We start from the raw sequence: 21,671 nt of genomic DNA on the forward strand, positions 1-21,671 counted from the left end.
TGGTGATGAGGGATGCGTTGCACGCTGCCAAGCAAAGATTCACTGACGACAGTTATGATTTTATAAGCATTTTTTTGTGCTGGGGGGAAATAATCGTATTCATTACTGTAAATCTCTGTAATCACAGCAGAGCGGAGCCCACAGCGGGCCTATCACAGTGGCTTCGGGGGGGGGGGGGGGCTTATTGTGCGGCCTTGACATTGCCCACAATGATTCCAAATGGGCTTCAGTGTGGAGCGCTCTGTGGGTCCTCAACAAATAAATATATCAGTCTGGTCGTACCCTCTGCTTGCAGTATACCACCACAATACTAGTAATGCATATGCAGTATAATTGCATCTGTTTAAAGTTCCAATAATAAACTAAGAGTCATATATTTTAAAAGTTGTATTACACGCATTCACATTTACATTTATTCACAGACAGCTTCGAAGAAAATATTTAAAATTGACAACAAAATGTGGATTTAATACTGAATAAAATGTTTTTTATAGAACGGAACAATGACCACAAAGAACCACATCAGAATACAGTAAGTGCATGAACATTTCATTTGGTTTGCTTCTTATTATATATTTTATCCTATTCAGGGGAAAGACAACAGTGGGCTGCCCATAGAAAACCCACATGCTCTAATACGTACATGAAATAATCCAAATGGTGCCCGGGTGGGAGGTTGGTCCTGCCACACCCACCCACAGCAGACCCAGTGTGGGGTGGACATTATAGACCAACTCCTCTGTTCGTCTTTGTTCTGACTACTAAAAAATATTGTTTGACAGCTTTACATAATGTTGATCCCACTCAATATTAACGCATTTGTTTAGATCAATTCAAAGACTTGTCAGAGAAAGACAAAGAGAAAGAGAAAGTCATTATAACTTATAAAGAACAGAGATCTTAAATAAAAAAAAAGAGATTCAGAAGCAAATTGATGGAACATTTCATTTCAGTGAAAGGGTCCAGTTTATGGAAAATCTCAACAAAGAAACTAAACAATCTAAAACAAATATTATATTTGAAAAACTACTAAAGCCAGTATGTTGAGGAAATACAATGAAATGTGTTCTGTTTTGTTGTGTTGTGACAGTTAAATCATTTTGTGATCTTAGGAACTAATAGAGGGATGTGAGGGGCTGTGTTGACCTGCAGCTATTTTAATTTCAAATTTTATTGAATCATTTGAATTGTTAATACATTTCTTATGAGAGAGGGGAAGATTATATAAGATTATTCTTCTTCCTGCTCCTTTTCACTGAAGTTTGGGGATTTTGTGTTTGCATTTTAATTATTAAATTGTTTGGTCGATGAATGAAATAAACGTATAAATGAAAAAATACATTATAAATAATTGTATGAGACACTAGAGCAATCATAAATGACTCTTGTATCAAAAGGCATAAAATCAAAAGTAAGTTCATAGCATGACTCCATACTTTGAGGATCTAGAGGTAATATACAGGGCCTTGTTTTATGTTGACCTTTAAATGTTGGGAAGCACTTTGTGTTTAGTTGCTCTATAATAATAATAATAATAATAATAATAATAATAATAATAATAATGATGATAATACTACTACTACTACTACTACTACTACTACTAATAATAATAATCACTATTCTTCTTCTTCTTGTTCTTGTTCTTGTTCTTGTTCTTCTTCTTATGACTTCTTTCTGTCAACTGTTCAAAATATAATAGTACCACAAGTCTCCTATATTATTTACCAATGTTTTTATTTCCTGTTTGAACCCCTACATTAGTTGTAGCAAGCTAGCCTTAGCTAATGTTGGATGTCAGATAGTGACGAGAACTAGCCGCTAATGCTAATGCTAGTACAAACAGCGCATTAAAATGTCTTCAGGGAAAAAGGGCCTATAAGATTTGCTAGTGCTATCATGCTAACACGAGGGGAGCTGCATGGAGATGCTCCTCGGAGCAGGTAGGAGAGATAACATGTCTAATGTGTGTGTTGTGATGTATAAACAGCTGAACTTCTTTTTCAGCCATGTTGGTTTTGACTAGATGCAGGTGGCTCATGTAGCCAGGTGTGTGTGTGAAGGATTAGCAGCTAATGCTAACTGGAGAGTGCGAAGTTAGCAGCTTTGCTAGATTTTGTATTCAACATGTCTCTTTGTCTGTGTGGTGACTTACTGGTGACTACGAACTAGTTATCCTGCTTGAGTTAAAGCAGAGAATCAGCTGTTAGCTTGAGTAGCCACAGCATCTCTTCACAGTCCTGGTAAACTCCTCCATTAGCTAATGATCTTCCAAGAGTTTGTCAGCTAGGAAGTTAGCTAGTTAGCCACATTAGCCTCACAGGCCTGTTATTGATGAGGTGAAATCTTTAATTAATCGAATGAACTTCCAAGAACTCTGCTTTATATTTGTTTTTGCATGAAGTTTAACTTCAATTATAATAAGATAAGATAAGATATTTCTTTATTAGTCCCACATTAGTGAAACTTGCAATATTCATTCAAGATTTGAGATTTTGTGTTTTCATTAAAAAAAAATTTGTTTGGTCGATAAATGAGATAAACTTGTATACAAAATAAATATTACAGCAGCAAGAGTCAAAAATAGGCATCAGTAAGTAATAATAAGTAACATGCAAGGATAAGTGTAAGGATAATAATACTTAAGTGTAAGAAAGGATACAAAAAATATAAATAAATGAATGGAATAAAAACTAATATATACAGTGTGAAAACAAGAAATCATATGTACAGTGTGCGAATATGTACAGTGAATGGATCATACAATTTCCCTCCAGTTCAGTCCATAATGAGTGTGTGTAGTTCTACTGGGAGCAGGGCAGGTTGTTTGTGTATACATGAAACAATATGAATCAAAATCCCGAGCGAGAGTTTAATTAAATCATGTGATTAGCTTTGTGTGAAGAGAAGCTCTCAGAGTGATGTTTATGTAGCTGACACCAATCTGCTGACAGGTGGACAGACATTAACCCCCGCTGGCCTGCTGCTGAGCTCCTGGAGCCCTGCAGGAGGCCCCGGGCTCAGACCCCATGGAACCAAAGGTCACCAGCCGACCTGGCCCCTGGTTTCACTGATGAACCAAGCTCCAGGCCTGAGGAGATGGGTATGTGTTATTTTGACAGCTCATTCTATGATTTACATTTTGGTTCTAAGCGGTAGTTGCGATTTTGATCGTCACTTTCCAAACATCACTTTTTTGTTTATTGCTTTGAACACATTTGACTTTTGTTCGAACCAACCCAACACCAAGTATTTCATTACAGTAACTTTAGAAGCCTTTGACAAACAGGTAATGCGTTTATTGACAATAGTAAAACGTTACAGTTTGCTAATTAATACTCTTAAATGTTGCACTAAGGACTTAAGTCTTTAAAGACAATAGAAAGGTGTCCATTGACTTCATGTGTTGTGTTATACACACAGGTGTTTTATTATTTTATCCATTTATTTCACATCAGTGAGCTAAACAAACCACATCCTCCATTTATCAAATAGTTGAACATTTTAAATTAAAAACCTTAAATTTTAATCTCCACTGATGTATCACTGATGTATAACCCTACCTTAGTTTTAGCTTATAGGTGAATCTTATAAACTGGCAAATCAGTGGATTGAAATGCTAATTTCAATTTCAGCTGATATTGACTCAGTCAGCTCACTGTACTTTTGAATATCAGAAAATTAGTATGGCCATTTAATCTCTTTTCTTTACGAGAACGTTTTTAAAGACTCCTCAGTTAGTTATATGCTTGTTAATGTATTGTAAGTGTAGTTCAAGTCTGTAAAGTTTGAGCGTGTTAACAAACTCCGTCCTCTCAGCTGTTCAAAGCTCGTCAGGTTTTGGGTGAAAACCATCTGCACAGGATCTGATGCAGTTTTCACTGCTGGTGTCAGTGTTGTTCAGGTCAGTAAAGCATCAAGTGTTTACAAACTCGCGTCTACTTTTGGCTGTTTAACGCAGACCGTTTTGTGTTTGCCCTTCATAAAAGCAGTAACACAATTGGACAATAGTCATTCCGTATGCCACGTGTCACTGTGTAATTTTAGTTCGACAGTAAAAAAAATGCAACTGCTGCCCCGTGAACAATGGAATTTAGAGGCTGTTGTTGTCAGTGATTGCTGGTGCCTCATTCCTTTTTTAAGCTGGTTTTATGAGGTCATGTGCTCTCTAGATCCTTGGCCAAATGCTGATGGCAGGTCATAACTTCTCTGATGTCTGGGTTAGCCACAAGGGCACCAGTGGCTCCCCGGTAAACGACTTTTGTCAAAGTCTCTTTTTGTAGTGATGGTGGATGAACATTTCTGAATGTAGATTCCTGTCTTTGTCCTCTTGACTGTGTATATGTGTGTGCTGCGTGCGGTTGGCCAAGTTCTTAAATTGGTAAAAGTGAAGCTTCTTTTTATGTCATGCAGCTTCTGGATTTAAACACCCTAAATTGAAAACTGCATGCCCTTACTTTCTGGGACTATTTAAATGCTGTTAATTTCCATGTTACACTTTCAATACTCATCTCCATTTCTTCAGATGAATTCATTTTTTTTAAATGAATTATAAAGAAACGTTTTTGTTTAATTTTCATATAAAATTGATACAATAAAAGATCCAATTCAACCCAAAACCTAATAAACACTTCTGTACATTGGGGTATGTTACACACACAGCCTGCTGAAATAGCTTCCATCTTCTCATGCAATGACCAAAGCCACGTTTGACCTTGACTGTGCATGTGTGTGTCGCATGTGCACGTTAATGAATTTGTGAGCTTTGGCTTGTCACATACTGTGGCCTGCTCAGTTCTCATAGAGGTCTCACTGTAATGAGGCTAAAGGTAGAAAATTAGATGGCTTTTAATTAACAGACTAAGTCTGCTAAATGGCTTCACACATGTCAGCTTAAATCCTCTGCAAAATAAACATTCCCCTCTTCATGGGAACGCCCTGCTGCATGAGGCGCTCTCAGCTGCACTGGGAGCATTTTCTGGAAAACTGATCGCTGGGAAAAGGGAGCTGTGCTTAACTCCGCACAGTCTTGTTTCAGCATTTGGCGAATCGTATGGATTTGCTTTGGTTTCTTTGTTTCACAGAATTTTTTTGTCACAAAACATAATGGTGATACTGATATGGAGAACTTGTGTTGCCATTACATTATTCATCCAACAAGATTAGGACAAAAATGTGTTCCCTTTATCCCTGTAAAACTAGAAACACTCTAAATACCTCTCAATTTCCTCTTAATGACTGCATGCATGGTAAGATATACTGCACATACCAGGTTGGACACATGACCTGCAGTCTTATATCCGGACACACTTACAAATACAAAGTTCTGGCCTCAGATCTTTAAATTCTGTCATAGGACCGGGCAATATGACATACAATTAAAGTAAAATAAAGATTTCCATATCAGTCGATATTGAGAACTATCACGAAATGTTACATTATTGTTTCTTTTATGTTTAAAGACTGATTTTTGCTCCTGAGTGAAGGTTGTGGTTTTAAATTCTTCTTTATGGGCAGAGAATGACAAACTCCTGCTAAACAGCAAAACATTTAACAAATCTGAGGTTGATCAATTATGTGTTTTACCTCTTCACTGCACTTACACAATGCATAACCATTATATCACTATATATCAGACTTTGTTATAGGATCAAGCTGCTGTTGTGTGTTGCCCGTGTTGCTATTGCTATTATTATTGTTTTTGTTTTGTTGCCCAGCCCTAGCTTGTCATCATTTTCAAAAATACATTAAAAATAAGAACAGAAATTAAAAGTATTTCAGCAGTCAAATTCATTCATATATTTCATCAGCATATCCAACTTCTCCTGTCAATTAAAATCTCCAAGTCTAGCTAGTAGGGTTTTTCATTCCTATTTTTTGTTCGAAAGGTTGGATATTAAGTAGTATACTCTGGTATTCTGAGTAAATTACATTTCTTCAAAAGATGAATTGCCATATATATATATATATATATATATATATATATACTCTCACTCTATATATATATATATATATATATATATATATATATATATATATATATATATATAGAGTGAGAGTAAATAATATATAGAGTGAGAGTAAATAATTTCAAAGGTAAAAAACACAATACAACAAAAGTAACATGTACTGTTGATGTATACAAGTTACAAGAAACAAATTTAAAAGTAAAGGTCCACCACTTGTTTGCTCCCCTATCTTCATATCCAGATTCAGACCTGACTTGCTCTGAGTAATGCGAAGCCGCGACTCGGACTTAACTCACTTTTGTAATCGTTTAGTTCTCTGTTATTCCTTCCTCCTGCTGCCACTCCTCATCATCAAAAAATGACTTCCACTAACTCGGCTTTCCAACCACAGCTGGCTACACTGGATACGACAGATCACTTCGCAGCGTGTCCTTAGTTCATATGACTGTGCTAATGTTAGCTAGTGGGACTGCATCAGTGAATCATGGGAAATGTTGTTTGAGAGCGCAGTTTTAGAGCAGTGAGGAGGCTTTGTGTATTCTGATGGACTACAGCTACCATACACATTAGGAACATTGTTTGTGCACAGACTGATAGAGACTCACTCAGATGAATGACTGTAACGTTCTTTAACATGGTTGTCTTTTTCCATTCTTTGAATTGCTGCAAATTTAACATAGTGTCCAATATTTTTATATTTTATTGTCTACAAACATGAATTTCTAAATTAAGTGAATTAAGTCTCTACCTTTGTTAAGTAGAGAAGTGACACTGTATTTTTATTGAACGTCGGTGTGGGTGTTTTATTGTGTTGCAGACGTGGAGTTTGATGGTTTTAAAAGATTGAAGGATTCACTGGACAAACGGTTTAATTGTAATCTATATCTGTTACTGCCATGCTTCACACTGAGTCATCCAGGCATACACCATTATAGAAACCCCTCCATGCTACAGTGGTATCTGCTTTCTCCCAGGGCCAAAAATAAGCGTTCGGGAGGGGGGATTGTTATGTAGACTTGTCACATGGATATATGCATGCACGCTCGCACACAATGTGTAGTGAGTTTCCTGGTTGTTGTCAGTATGGAACCGTTCAGATACCCTCTGTATTAACACATTTATAATTCAGCTCCTTGTTCAGTGCTGGGAGGCAGCTTGTTGTGAGATCTGAGCAGGAATAATTAAGGTCAAGACTGAATAATGTACAGGAGTAGTAAAGGACACCTACTTGTTTGCACCCTTATTCTCAGGTAAATTATTTTTCAGTTGAGAGTTGCATGACTGAGCCTTCTCTTAGTGATGATATGTCAAAACTTACTCACACTGAGAATTATCAGTCGTGTTTGATCAGACAGAATGCAAATTAAAAAGTATTTGCCTCATTTGATCAAATTTGATCACTCTTTGTTCCTGTCTGAGACTGTGCAGTCTGTGTTTATCTGCCCCAAATCAACTGGCATTAGCTATTAGCAGGCTAGAAACATACTCATTAACCGTGTGTGTGTGTGTGTGTGTGTGTGTGTGTGTGTGTGTGTGTGTGTGTGTGTGTGTGTGTGTGTGTGTGTGTGTGTGTGTGTGTGTGTGTGTGTGTGTGTGTGTGTGTGTGTGTGTGTGTGTGTGTGTGTGTGTGTGTGTGTGTTTGACAGCCTAGTCTCTGGCTTGTCCTTATTTGATTCTTGCTGTTCTGAGTTTTATGGTTAAATGCACTTATTGTAGGTTGCTTTGGATAAAAGCTTAATGATATGTAATATAATGTAATTTCAAGGTTAAAACAAATTAGCCAAATCACCTTTTTATGAACAAATGAATGTGTATAATCTATCTATTCTTACTATGATTTATCTATTTAAAATGTTAGGTTGTTGCAAATCTTAAATCAAAGCAAGTAGTTGCACAGTATTATGGTTTATACTGCTTTTAATATGTTTCTGGAAATAGTCATGTTTCCTGTAATATTCTTTCAGCCTTCAGAAGAAAGTAAAACTAAGATTCTCCAGCTGATTCTTAAGATACAGTCTTGATTCCCATTCACAATATTACCCCCTCTACCAAATTACTAAATGAGCTATAGACTGTGTCTCTTCCTTTTTGAGGTGTTGTGTACCATTAAGGATTAGTGATGTGCTACCACTCAGTGCTGTTCTCCCCCCTTTCACTGAGTTATTATCGAACAGCCCTACCTTTTGGCTCACAGATTTGAAACCCCAGACTATTTCAAAATGTGAAAAATCCAACGCTGTGTTCCAGTGGCTGGAGACTGGACTCCTCCAATGATTCAGCAGCTAAATTAATATAGATACCTACCGAGTGACTGATGGCTTTCCCAGAACCCCAGTGCATCCTGCCATTGGCCAGACTATGCAAGGGTGCGTGTGTCTGTGGGTGTGTTTGTGTGTGACTTTAGAGGTGATAATCAACAGTGGCCGGTGGGACTCTCTTGTCCCTGTTGTTGTGCCGTGTGGAGTTGTCCCGTACTGGGTCTCCCAGTTGTTCTCTTTCAACTCACCCCCCTCGTGCCGTCCCCTGAGCCCACCTCTCTTTTATTCCCTCTTTAACTTCCCTCAGTCAACCTCCTGTTTCCCTTTGAAGAGACTCTGCTTTGATTTGACACTGGACAGCTAAGGGGAAGTGGAGAAAAGTCTTGGAAGTGTATATGGCGTAGTGGACAGGGACAGAGATCTGGAGCGGAGAGGCTGAAGGGGCTTTGCTGGCTTTGTTGCTGTCGATCCGGAGTAGCTTTGAGGAAGAGCCCCTGCTGAAGTGCTCACCAGCCGCTCTCTTCCTGCCTGCTGGCCTTTCTGTCATCTGTCCATGTAGTGAGGGGAGAGAGAACCAGAGCAGGCTAGAGAAAGTTGCCTCATCAGGATTTGCTGTCTTGGGATCGTGGTAGTTATTTTTGAGGGGGGTGTTTTTTGGAGGTCGGGGGTGTGAAGGCTGCAGGTGGTGCTAGGGAGTTTGTTTTGCCATGCAGCAATCTTGGGATCGGACAAGTAGCACTGACACTCTCAAGAAAGGCCATACAAAAATGCTGGGAAAAGGACAAAGTGGCGGATATCCACCTGAGACAACGGGTGAACTCTTGCAGAGGTAAGAGGAAATTATGTCCAACACAGAATCAGAAGTTGTGTACAGTGTTGTGTACAGGGCAGGGCAGGCACATGTGTGCTCACATGGCTGTATGAAAAATGAATTTGTTCCACAGGGATTTGAGTGATGCCATTCATAAATACACACATTTCTAGAGTAGCTGTGCTGGTCGGGAGTATTAATGGACAATGAATTACATCTGCACTGGAATGTCCACCTGCACGAAATGTCCCGCAATCTGTCTGGTCTGAATTTGATGTCTTTATCAACAACAAAGTATTTTGATTCTTCCCGTGAAGCACCGGAGTATTTATGCAGCACTGTGGAGTTGAACATACTGGACTCTATTGTTAAAGTAAAAAAAAAGACATATGAAAGAGTAGTAAATCAAGTGTGTAAAACTTTTTTAATGTTTTACTTTTAATGAAAAGATACAAAAAATAACAAGCACACTCAGCATATAAGGGTTCAAAACTGCTCAAAAACTTTTTTATATTAAATGTAATTAATTTCACTGCCTGTTGCGATGTTATCTCACATTTAGCATCTTTCACTATAGGGGTATAAATGGTATTTTCATACAGTAATGTACATAAATGAATGTGTTATTATTTGTTGTTTGAACTTTGTTATACACATGCACATATACTACATATAATGGTTTCCGTTATGTACAATATAAGACTGCATTAATTCATGTTGGACAAAAATGCATGTGGTAAAGTCATTAGGCCTCTTGCTGTGAAAGTGTGTCAACGCTTTAACATGGTGTGAGGTTTTAAAATACTTATACTCAAAACATTTCATGTCCCATATTTTAGCTATAATCCAAAATCAAAAAGTGCCATAAATGCTAATGCAAAATCAGAGCTCTATATTGTATTTAGCAAATTTTTAAGCACTATTACTTTTTTCTAAAGAGTTTATTTTTGATGAGGACTGATTATTTTTCATTTAAACATTAGCAAAAGGCAATGTGACCATGCATGTAATTTGTAGTATGTCAGATTGAGTGTATTTAAGACAGTGTCGTCCCTTGCTGTCCTGATGCGTGATGAACTGTGTACTTTAAGCAAACTGCACTGAGTAAGGATTTGTCATAGACACAGAGAAGATAATGAATAAGATCACAATGTGATTGTATATTTTCTGTATGTTGTGTTAGTGGCATGTTTAATTTTATTTGCTGAATAACAAAGTAAAAGTCCCTACATGGATTTAAACCTGCTGCTTTACTTAGATCATGAATAACTTATGGACGCACTGCTGTATCAGCAGGATTTTGAAAAAAAGATTGTATTAGCTAATCAGATTTCTTCCGTTAGATATTTTTGTCCATTCACACACAACCGCTAAAGGCAAAATACATAAGTGGGTAAAATGATTCCATTTTAACTGTACTGTTACTGCTACTTATAAGTTACAGTTACACGCTAGTTAATTCATTGGCTTTCCATGGCTAGTATTGTAGATTTACAATATAGTAAATCAAGTCAGTTTTTTAAATATAGTTCAGTATCATTAATAACTAATTTGCCACATGGGTTTTACAATCTCTACAGCAAACAACAGCCTCTAGATTTGATAAATTATGATGTATAAACTAATCGATTACAAACGGATTCATGCACGTGATCACACCATTTATTTAACCTGCAGTGGAGTAGCTTATATATGTTCGTTTCTTTTTACTTAATAATTACATTTTTGTCTCCCAATATTACTAGGCTCAGACTTCCTGTGTATTGAGAACCTTCTCAACACCTGTCAAGGTCTTTTCGTTCACTGTATACTGTTACAGGATAATGTTGGGTCTTAATTTCTTTTGTTCTGCTCTTAAGGGAATGCGTCATAAAACCTGTTCTTTGTTTTCATTTTCTGAAGATGCCATCTGGGGTCGGTTGTATTAATTTCTGTATGTGTGTAATTGCATAAAGGAAGTGATTTGCGAGTACAATGCAGAATACGAGACATAAAGCGTTAAGAATATGTTACATCAGGTTCTATATATCTATACATATCTAGATCTCCCTGTTTTTCAAATCAGTTTTTTAAATACCACTTTACTCAGCTAGAGTGGAATTAATATTAGTATAATGCAGATGATCTGAAATAATCTGGTGTGAATTAGCTAAAAAACAAAACAAAAAAACAAATAGGGTCAAAGGCTAAAATGATGCGTTAAGACTTTTTATATAGTTATTGTGAGTTTGGTGCATTATGCATTCTTGTCCATGTGGCTGTTAAGTACACGGACCACTGTGTAAATCTGTGAAAAAATAAACACTGGTAGCTGTTAAGTTAAAGCTAGAAAATAACATAAGATTATTGATCTTGTGAATGTAGCGCCTTATGTTGGACACAGGCGAGCAAGACGAGTCCGAGCCATGTGGTATGATGAGTAATGCGACTAAAGGATCCAGGTGGTCAGAGTTGTGGGTTGACAGTCCTGCTTTTCATTTGGTTCGGTGATGAGTACTTCAAGAGATTTGTGGTCAGAGAGATTAGTTAAGCATGGCTAACATGTTTTGCCTAATCATTTTCACATTAGGGTTCATACTTTCCCTTGTTTTCCTGCTTTACGTCTTAGTGCTCGTCCCCACCTGCTGGCTCTATATCACTATGTCATAGAGGGGAAAGTTGTCTCAGCAGACCACAGTCCCTGCAGCCCCTCATCAGTACACTAACTTGTGGAAATGTCACAGGAATGGTAGATCCCACCCAATTGTAGTTTTGGGACAAAAATTCAACCTAATTTGTGCGTACGTGTTTCTTCTCTTCTTGAACTGTCGGAAAGCTGCAGCTTCGTTTATTGCTTAACCTGAAGGCACCAAATGTTGTTATATTGCCTTCATGACACCCAGTATAATAAAACGTGCCTTCTGCTGTAAATCTGTAAAGTTGTAAAGCTTTCCTTTTGTAAAACTAGGTGTAAAAATGAAATAACACTTGTGTTATGGTCATATCACCAAAACAACGGAAAGAGGCCACATTGATCTCTCTGTCTGCCCCTCTATCTCTGTCTGTCTAAGTATGTGGTTAAGTCTTTATAAATATTGGAACATATCCCCATAGGTAACTCAATTTGACTGGCAAGGTGAGAGTTTCAGTCCTCTCCCATTAGAAAGAGCTAATTTGACGGACTTCACATGGCTCTGGCCACATGCTTGTCTGGACTTAGATGTGACGATTGATTAGTGAGCAGGCTTTACAGCTCTGTGACAGTAGGGGTCTTCTTTGAAACCTGTGGCATTTGTTTGAACAAGGCTGAGCAAAATAAATGCCATGAGTATTTAATTGTGTTATTTCAGAGAGGGATGTTGATGTTTTTTTTTCTTTCACTCAACAGTTGTTCATAGTTTATCCCAAGCGGTTGCATGAAAAGGAAAGGAATCGTATAAACAACACTCGGCGTGGCTGCCATTTTTAAAACACCATTAGGGGGACTTTGTGGTATTAACATGAAATCCTCACTGCCCCAGGGACGAGATGTTATCTCTTCTCCAGCAGCAGCCAGTATCAGCACAGCTACGAGTGGCAGTGGATTGGTTGGGACCAGGCCTCACTCATAGGTGTCTCCCATTTGCTTTCAGCCATTGTGTATTTATTTTGTGTCACCTCCTGTTGTCTTACAACTATCTCCCTCCCCCACCAGCACCTTAAGCATGTGTTCATTGCTGTGTTGACACGTGGCAGCAACTGCGGCTAATCTTGATGTTAAACGGCTGACAGTTGCATGGCACCAGACAGGGACCTCTGAGGCCTCATAGTTGCCATGGCCATTTTGGCGTCCCCCATGACAGAGACATAAGTCAAGTCTGTGGTGCACCCTTAAATCAGATCATTAAATCAGCATAAAGTTCATGTGTAAAGCGTAAACATGTCTAGTTTGTGGAGGTACATAAAACTCACTATCACTGTACTATGACTCAATGTGATTCAGTGTAACAGCTAAAGATTAACTTCACATTTATGTGGAATAATTAGGGCGACTTCTAGTTTTTGTTCCTCTAAAGTTTGAATGCACTTATTGTAAATAAGACAAAAGCTCAAATCAATGTAATATAAAAACAATGTAATGTAAAGCTTAGCTAACTATATTAGCCATTTTGATTCATGATGCCCAAAATTGTTTCGCACAATACGGCATTATATTTATGGTGGATTGAAGTGTTATTTTTTTTAAGCTCTTCAACAAATCCGTTAAATCAAAACATCATGGACACTATGATTAATTCCATTGCCAAAAAAATTCAAACATATTCTCAAAACATAGAGCATACAGTCTTTAAAACATTTTCATAAAAACACCATTACATCCTGGATTCAAGCTGCTAAAGTATTGAAATGTTTCCTACTGCAGCTTCCATTGTTTTTTGGATCATAAAACTGTTTTTAGTCAGTTTTGTATTTGACTTCCATTTGACTGTTTTGCTGGATATTGTTCAACCTTGTGATGACAGATTTTATCAGTAAACATGAACAACTGTGCTGCAGATATTTGTCTGGTTCTCATCCTGGACCACAGAGTCTTATAGTGCATAAAGGTTTGCATGGCGTTGGGTTGGTCGACTTAGCGAGGCTAAATATCTGGAACAATGACAGTGGACAGAGTTAAGGAGGCTTATATGTCTTCATACACTGCACTAACATTAAAAGATAGCAGATACAATAGAAAGATTCCCCTCTGTGTTTTATCTACAGTGAGATTTGCAGATAACTTTGAGAGGCTGTTGCATTGTCCTCAGTACCTTCACTGTCATTGACGCTTAAATATATGAGCTGGCAGAATTTGTAAGCTTGGTGTGAACAACAATCTAAATTTGAAGGGAGGTTAATGCACTGCCGTGCAGGCTGCAAGACTTGTTAATAAATGATACAAACATCCAAGTGTGACATTTTCTCAATAATAGTAAATATCTTAAATTCTCTATGTGTGCGCATAGCGACTGTGAAGTTAGTCAGTTATTTCCTTACAGAATTAAATTATAAAATGAAAAATAAAACAACATCTTGTACATATTTTTCTGACAGATGTTTTGGGGGAGGACCGATCAATTCACTCATGCAAGGCTCCTGAGACCAGATGTCATTCATAGAATGACTGATGGACAGAAATGGGACAGAATCTCTAGTTGCTGTATTATTGAGAACTGACATAGATTGAATTTACTTAGACGATATTGTGATGATATTGATAATTATAATGTAATGTCATAATTTTTTCAAACCGTTCTCTCCCATGAACAGATAAATACTTTGCCAATGATGGACCATTTCACTTTTTGTGACACACACCGAGCGTCATGTTTTGATAAAGATAACTGTCTGCTGTTGAGTCAGAAGTCAGGGATACTCTGCTGTAGCTCAGACTAAGCTCTGCTTTGTGTTGTTTTGTGTTGTTTGTTCATCAAACAGTTCTCGTCAGTGACAGATACATCACATAGTTATAATGTAACACTTTATATTCTGCATGGATAATATATAATTTCCTGTGACAATAATGAAAAGGGGATGCAAGGTTTTTCCATGATGTTCTGTAATCGTAGCTCAGTTATCCCATTATTGGGCACGAACCCCCTTTTCTTTCTTTTCGTTTGTAGAAGAAATATTTTTTTTTAAAACACTGTATGGAAATCTTGTTTTCCCACCTTCAACCAGAAAAAAAGGCAGATTTGTCAGTGAGAGAGTAGTTTAATTATTTAGTAGGAATGAAACAGGTTGTGTTAAATATGCCGTTCTGAGTTTTGAGCTTTCTTTCGTTGATCAGGTACTGTGAAGTATCAGGTAGTGTAGGTAGGCTCGGGTACGTGGGCACTTTGAATTCTCTATAATTAATCCCCTCATTTGGTTTCATGAGTCACAAGTGAGTCAGATGCTGTTTGAGATCTTGTCTCTACTTTCACTGCTGAGCTATTTTCCTCTGACAAGGACACGTAGGAGGCCTCTGCTTCTCATTGTTGATTAGACATCTATATGTGTTCAAGAGATCGAGAGAAGAGCTTATGTTAAAGACTGCTTGCTTTTGACAGTCCAGTCCAGTGTGACGAAGCTCCTACAGACATTGTTTTCACTCAGTAGAGGATCCATGTGGACAGTAAACTTTGTCACCCGGCCCCCCCGAAAACGACTATATGAAAACTATAATTTAGAATATTGTTAACAACATAAACAAATTAAAAGGAAAATTTTTCATGTGGGACACATTAACACTGCGCTAACGAAATAAAAATAAAATCAGGATGTTTTTATGATGTGCTGATTCTGAGCCTTGTACTTGTACTTGTAACAAAGTGCTACATATATCACAACAGTAAAAGCTTAGTTTAGTTGCTCCAACTGAAATCTGGGGATAATTAAAAATAATCAGCTGAATTTATTCAGTGTTGCTGTTAATGTTTCAGCAGTGTATGTCAGCATGGAAGACAGTTGATGAACTGTTCAGATATTACCACTCTGTACAATTTTTTTCATTAAGATACTATTTTGAAATGAACATTTTACAATGTTTAAGAAAGTTACTTGACCCGCCCTGTTTATCGAATCTGCTCTGAATGTTAATGAGCTTTTCTTCGGTCCCTGATCTTCCACAAAGTTCCACGAAAATCAGTTCTGCTGTTTTTTACGTAATCCTGCTAAAAGACAGAAAACATAACCTCCTTGGTATCGAATGTCAGTATCGACTCCTGCTGTTGTTCCTGATTAATAGATACAAATCTCTGCTTTGATATCAGCCTGCTTTAAAGCCAAAGCAATGAATTAGGAGACAGAACTTAATGCATGTTGCCCTGCAGGCTAAACAGTAGGAGAGTGGGGTGTTTAGTTTAGACATAAAGCCACCTCCTGTCGTAAGATCTTCGCAGCCACACTGCTTTGCTCTGTTAGGCCGGCACCGACAGCTGAGGCCAGGGGAGGCTGCAACACGTGTGCTCACCCCAAAGGCATCTTGCTTTCGTCCACATGGTGAGAAGGCCGGAATACAAGAAATCAAATGTGCTCTGTCACAAACAGGTGCAGCACACACGCACACAGGGTCAGTAAAAGATAGTGTGCTAACAAACCAATTAAAGGACCATACCAACTGATAATAAAATGTATTTGTCTTCATTCTAGTTATCTATTTCTTTCCATTATATTTCATATAAAAACATAAACTTTTGACAGACACCATGGCATTTAGTCACTTTACCACACATTCTTACTTGCCTGTCCACCACCCCGAGATTTTGTTTGTATGGTGGCTCAGAGGAGACATTTGACACATTCATATAATTATTTTTGATACATTTATTTAAACAAATAACCTAAAAAACGAATTTGCCATTTGTATCTGTTAGTGATGCATATACATGTGTACCTGTGTATGAGTGTGTGTCTGTGGATGCTAATGCAGGCAACACATAAACTAATCGGGGCACGAAGTATTGTTGACAGTGAATTTATGTCACTGCATGGTGATAATTTAGTACAATCCCTTCTTGTCTTGGAGAATGTATAGAGAGGAATGTGCGCAGGCAGACTGAAACATGGACACACAATGTCAGCAGATATCGTCTCTCCTATGTGAAGGGGTGACTAACTTTGTCCTTTGATTTGAAAATAGTTGTTTGCATAAATCAAACAAGCTGGACTGGTAGTGATTATTGAATTAGGGCTTGAATTCTATCACTGTCAGGGTGTGGATGAGCGAGTGCCCCCCTGTCTCATCAGCAGGGGTCTGGCTATGTATAGGTCCCTAATAGCAGAGATGCCAGGCTCACTCTCTGAGCCGAGAGAGAGAGAGAGAGAGAGAGAGAGAGAGAGAGAGAGAGAGAGAGAGAGAGAGAGAGAGAGAGAGAGAGAGAGAGAGAGAGAGAGAGAGAGAGAGAGAGAGAGAGAGAGAGAGAGAGAGAGAGAGAGAGAGAGAGAGAGAGAGAGAGAGAGCTCAGGAGGGAACACCATGGCAGGCAGAAGGGAGGCGAGGGGTGATAATTACCTTCCTATAATTATTCATAATCATCAGATAAACGATCTGTGAGTGAAATGTGATTCACCCACCCTGACGTCAGTAGGCAGAGTCACAGTGTCTGATTGTGTTTGCTAACCGCTGCGGACCAGGGAGATATATCTGTGTTTGTCTTTTCACTAAGCCTTTAATTATACTCCCATAGGAGAATAAGTCAGCTGGTCCCGGATTTAGCTGAATTAAATGGCTAATATGATGTCAAGCCTTCTCATAACTTTTATAATGTGATGTAACTTGGTGGCAATTTAGTGCCAAGGCTGTGTCTCCCTCCCACTCCCCACCTCATATGGACAGATGCCTTACAACACACCTAATGGTGCCATTAGGGTATTCAGTCATGACTCCACTGGGACGTACAGACTCTTTACTGACCGTTCACTGTTTGTTTTGAGCATCGTCACTCTTTAAGACTTTCTCCCACTTTTCATTCTGTTATTATTCTTGTTTGATTTATTTTTTTTGCTTTTATGGTTCATGAGTATGGGTGAAATTGAAGTTGACCCTAGTAGTATGGTCCTCCCACAAGCTTAACAAGTTTGTCCACAGAATATGTCAACTTTTTAATATTATGTTTTATTCGTTAAGGTCGCCAGAACATATTTTCTTTGGAGTAGCTCTATCCACAAGTAGATCAACTATCAAATCATTGTAAAAATAAAACAAAATAAATTCATTTGACACAGTTCAACATAATTAATGTGGCATTTTCACAAATGTTGTAAGCACACGTTCTTTTAAGTATAACAGCTTATGCTTTCACCCTGAGGAGTTTACTTTGGAAGAAATGTTAGTTACATCCGCAAATGAGGCAATGTCTTAACCTGTAGATCTAGTGAATTTAAATGTGGTTTCATAAGGGGACTGGGGGACCTTGGATGAAGCATGCTCTCTACTGAGTGCCATTCTAGTTGCTATAGCTGATTTACCGTGAGCACGCATGTTGGCTCGCACGATTTGTGCTACCTTTGGCATATTTCCTCATAGTTTACCTTTTGTGTATCTTGTAAACACAATGTAAAGAATGCAGCACAGTAGAGTTTGGCATCTCTTTCATCGTGGGCTAAATTTTTTTAGTAGGAAATAGCTGGAAGTAGAAATGTCAGTGGACAGTGTAGCTAGCTAGCAGATTAGGAACGCACATGCACACACACGCACACCCACACACACACACACGCTCTTCCCCATTAAGTTTTATTACTATCACAAAAAAAATATTGTCTGTAATAATATAAGGATGTTGTGTGATTATTCAGTGTAATGTTTTACATGTCTTATGTGTACGAAGTACTTAGGTCTTACAACACAGACTTGTTTGTTTTTGGGTATGTAAAGCAATATGTAGGTTCTAAAATGAGCTTTTACATGTATCGCCTTACCTTGTCATACAGATCCAGATTTATGGGTCTAAGGTCAGCAGTTTTTAACGAGGACATAGATGTGTTATTACATCAAAGAAAGACCTTTTCCACCATCAGTCCTACTCAGTCTAATTAACTGTATCAGTGTTTTCACAGTGTTTATTATGCATTTATTACTGGAGGTAATGTTCACACTTGTATATGTATTTGACTTTGCAATGAGTGACAGCTTAAAGACTGTGATTTGTGGTGCTATTAAGATAGACATGTACTTGGCTCATGTTGCACTTTGAACCATTCCTATTGGTTTTCTCACTTCTGAGCTGCCGGGCTGAGGCAGCAGGTATAAACCCTGGCACATTCAGAGCAGATGCTTTCTGAAGAGGCACCAGGTGCACAGTGTATCGATGATCAGATATGACATATCCCCACGTCAAACAGTCACCCAGCCATCCCCGCCATCCCCGCCTCCATTTACCAGCAGGTGTACTGGGAATAAAACTTAGTCCGATTTAGGGGTTAATAAATACATTTACAGCTCAACTAACGGATAATAATGTCTGATATCCACTGTGGAGCATTGTGTCTTTATTGTGTGACCAGTCTCTGTCAACAAGAGAAGGAGGTGAACAGGACCGCTGACGTGTGGAGTTGTTGACAGTCAGGTTGTTGTTTCCTGTGTCAAGATACAAAAGAGAGATTGTTTGTTCATGACTCTGTCTATGTGTTACACACCTTCCAGTCAGAAAATATTAGGACATTGATAAAAGTTTCATTCAAAATTTTACAGCAGAGCATTGCATTTGAAATTAAACGCAACATGTTTCAACGACTTTCAGCCAAGGATGCTTACCCATGTGTAAGGATGTTTGTGGATTCAGTGTAGGTCTCATGACCTTATTTAAGGACAGTCAGTCCAGGACAAAGATCAGAAACATATAAATACAAAGACAATGGAGTAATTTGGGACAAAAAGCCCCAGAGACAAACAACAATGAGGATGTAGGACAGGGCTTGTTGAGCATCATGTGACGTCATGCAGTCTTTATGGCCACAAGGATTTGTGGCCATAAAGATTGAATATGATTTATTATACATTTTATTTTTGTTTATGTTAACATTAAATTGGAAGACAAAATATAATGTATATTAAAGGGGTCTAAAGTTTTAAACACCTTGAAAATAAAGCTAAGTGTCTGCTCAGAGTGTAACCCATGGACTATACGGTATATAAAAATAGGCAATGGGCCTTTTAAAAAAATAAATAAATAAAGCCAAAACATCTTGGGGTGGGGGTGCGACCACAGTGTGTATTGAGTCAGTCACACAAATCTCAGCTGTCAATCATGACGTTTCACCATCAAATGAGTAATTAAAACCAATGTAATAGAAAAAAATAACATGTCATTAGCACTCTCGCCTCACAGCAGGAAGGTTTCCGGTTCGGCCGGGGTTTTTCTGTATGGAGTTTGCATGTTCTCCTCGTGTCAGCGTGGGTTTTCTCAGGGTATTTCCTCCCACACATGCAGATTGGGGTTGGGGCAACTGCAGGTGTGAATGTGAGTGTGAATGGTTATTTGTCTGTATCATGGCCCTGTTTATGTCAGCTGTGATTGGCTCCAGCTCCCAGGATAAGCAGTATATTACATTACATATCATTTAGCTGACACTTTTATACAAAGCGACTTCCAATAAGTGCATTCAACCATGAGGGTATAAACCCAAAACAGCAAGAATCATTTGCATAGATAATGAATTGATGGGATGGATAGTTTGGTTCATGTCCCATCCAATAACACGGGTTTATGACCTATACTGCAGCCAGCCACCAGGGGGCAATCCAAATGACTTGGCTTTTGATGAACTGTCATCTTGTACATATTTATAAACAGTCTATGGTTTAACTTCATAGTGAGGCTATATTTGAATTCCACTGTGCTGGTGTACAAAATCAACAAAACAATACAATTTGTGTTGTCACTTCTTTTTTTCCCAACTACACTGTTTGCCTCATCTGGAGTCACAAGTAAAACCAGCTGCTGTATCTAATTATTTTTGCTTTTACTTACTTGTGATTAGCTTAGTGCTGTTTCATGCACGACTATTTGAGCTTATCTTATCCTGTTGTGTCAGGGTGTCTTCAGCTCTCCCTCTGAAAATAGGTGCAGACTTCTATGATAGATTATATTATCTACAATGTCTGTCAGTAGTTGTGGTGAGGAGAGTTTTATCTAAGAAGTAATGTCTCCTGGGTGCTGCATGGAGTGAAAGGTCTGCAATAAAGGAACTCTATTTTAAAGAAACACTGCAGCTACAGTTACACATCAACCTAGCCATCACTTCCCTTCAGCTATTTCACACTTTAGCCACAGATTTTACACCAGCGGGATCCCACAGAACTTTAGAACACATTTACATTCACGGATTAGATTCAAATGGGCTGAGCGGGATGGCAATCGGAAAAGAGACTCTCAAGAGAAAACATTGCCACCAGTGAGAAGCACTCAGTCTGTCACCAAGCCCACTCTGTATTAGCTTTCCTGTAATCAAAACCCACGTCACTTTGCCAAACTCCATGCACCATAATAGTAAATGATGATTTAATGGCAGTCGTTTATGAATACGGTTTCCAAAGTCAGTAAACTGAGGTGATCTCACTGTGCCTCCCTGTAGCAGCAGCATAGCATCTTTGTGTGTGTTGAATGTTTCATCGGATGTTTTTACATCAGAAAATTATTCCATGTTTTTGTGAGAAAGTGGGATAATGGAAAAGGAAATAAGAGAACGTGTTTATGTTCTGTGAGGTTATGATATAGATTTACATGTAGCCGCTCAGTAATCAGAGATGTCCATATGGCTTTTTCATATTTTAAACTAAAACTGTTGTTTTCTAAATTACCTTATATGCGATATGTGAATGCAATTTGAAAACTTTTAGCCTTTTTGTTCGGCTGTGACGGCTCGGTGAGCGCACAGGCTCTGTTGTTGTCGGGGATTATGATGATGATTATTTTGGGTGCAGTGGTGAGTCATGAATAGGTTTGTGGGTCTGGAGTGAGTCACTGCACTTTCTGTCGGCACAAACCTTATGTAACGTTAAAACAGTTAAAACTGTTGGAAACTACATCAGACATCATCAGTGTGTTGATGTAACAACAAGTTTGAGGCTCAAAATGAGATTTTGTTTCTCACTCTTTACGTGGGGTTGTGATTATTATTAAAATGTTTTGCACTCTTAAACTTTTGTTTTTCAGT

At 38.2% G+C, this 21,671-nt stretch overlaps 1 protein-coding gene across 4 annotated transcripts in view; it reads left to right on the top strand.

Moving 5' to 3' along the window:
* The first annotated feature begins 1,817 nt into the window (after window positions 1-1,817).
* The window catches only part of rbm20 (RNA binding motif protein 20), a 69,520-nt gene continuing 49,666 nt past the window's right edge, over window positions 1,818-21,671 (top strand). For 3 of the 4 annotated variants that reach the window (XM_034598545.1, XM_034598529.1, XM_034598537.1), the window contains exon 1: window positions 8,423-9,053. In XM_034598545.1, the coding sequence (XP_034454436.1) occupies window positions 8,932-9,053 (122 nt within the window). In that variant the 5' untranslated portion in view covers window positions 8,423-8,931. Of the gene's footprint in view, window positions 1,941-8,422; window positions 9,054-21,671 lie in introns of those variants that run through there. The other variant, XM_034598554.1, reaches the window with a different exon arrangement.

The sequence above is a fragment of the Hippoglossus hippoglossus genome, chromosome 1, assembly GCF_009819705.1.
Source record: "Hippoglossus hippoglossus isolate fHipHip1 chromosome 1, fHipHip1.pri, whole genome shotgun sequence".
Lineage (NCBI taxonomy): Eukaryota > Metazoa > Chordata > Actinopteri > Pleuronectiformes > Pleuronectidae > Hippoglossus > Hippoglossus hippoglossus.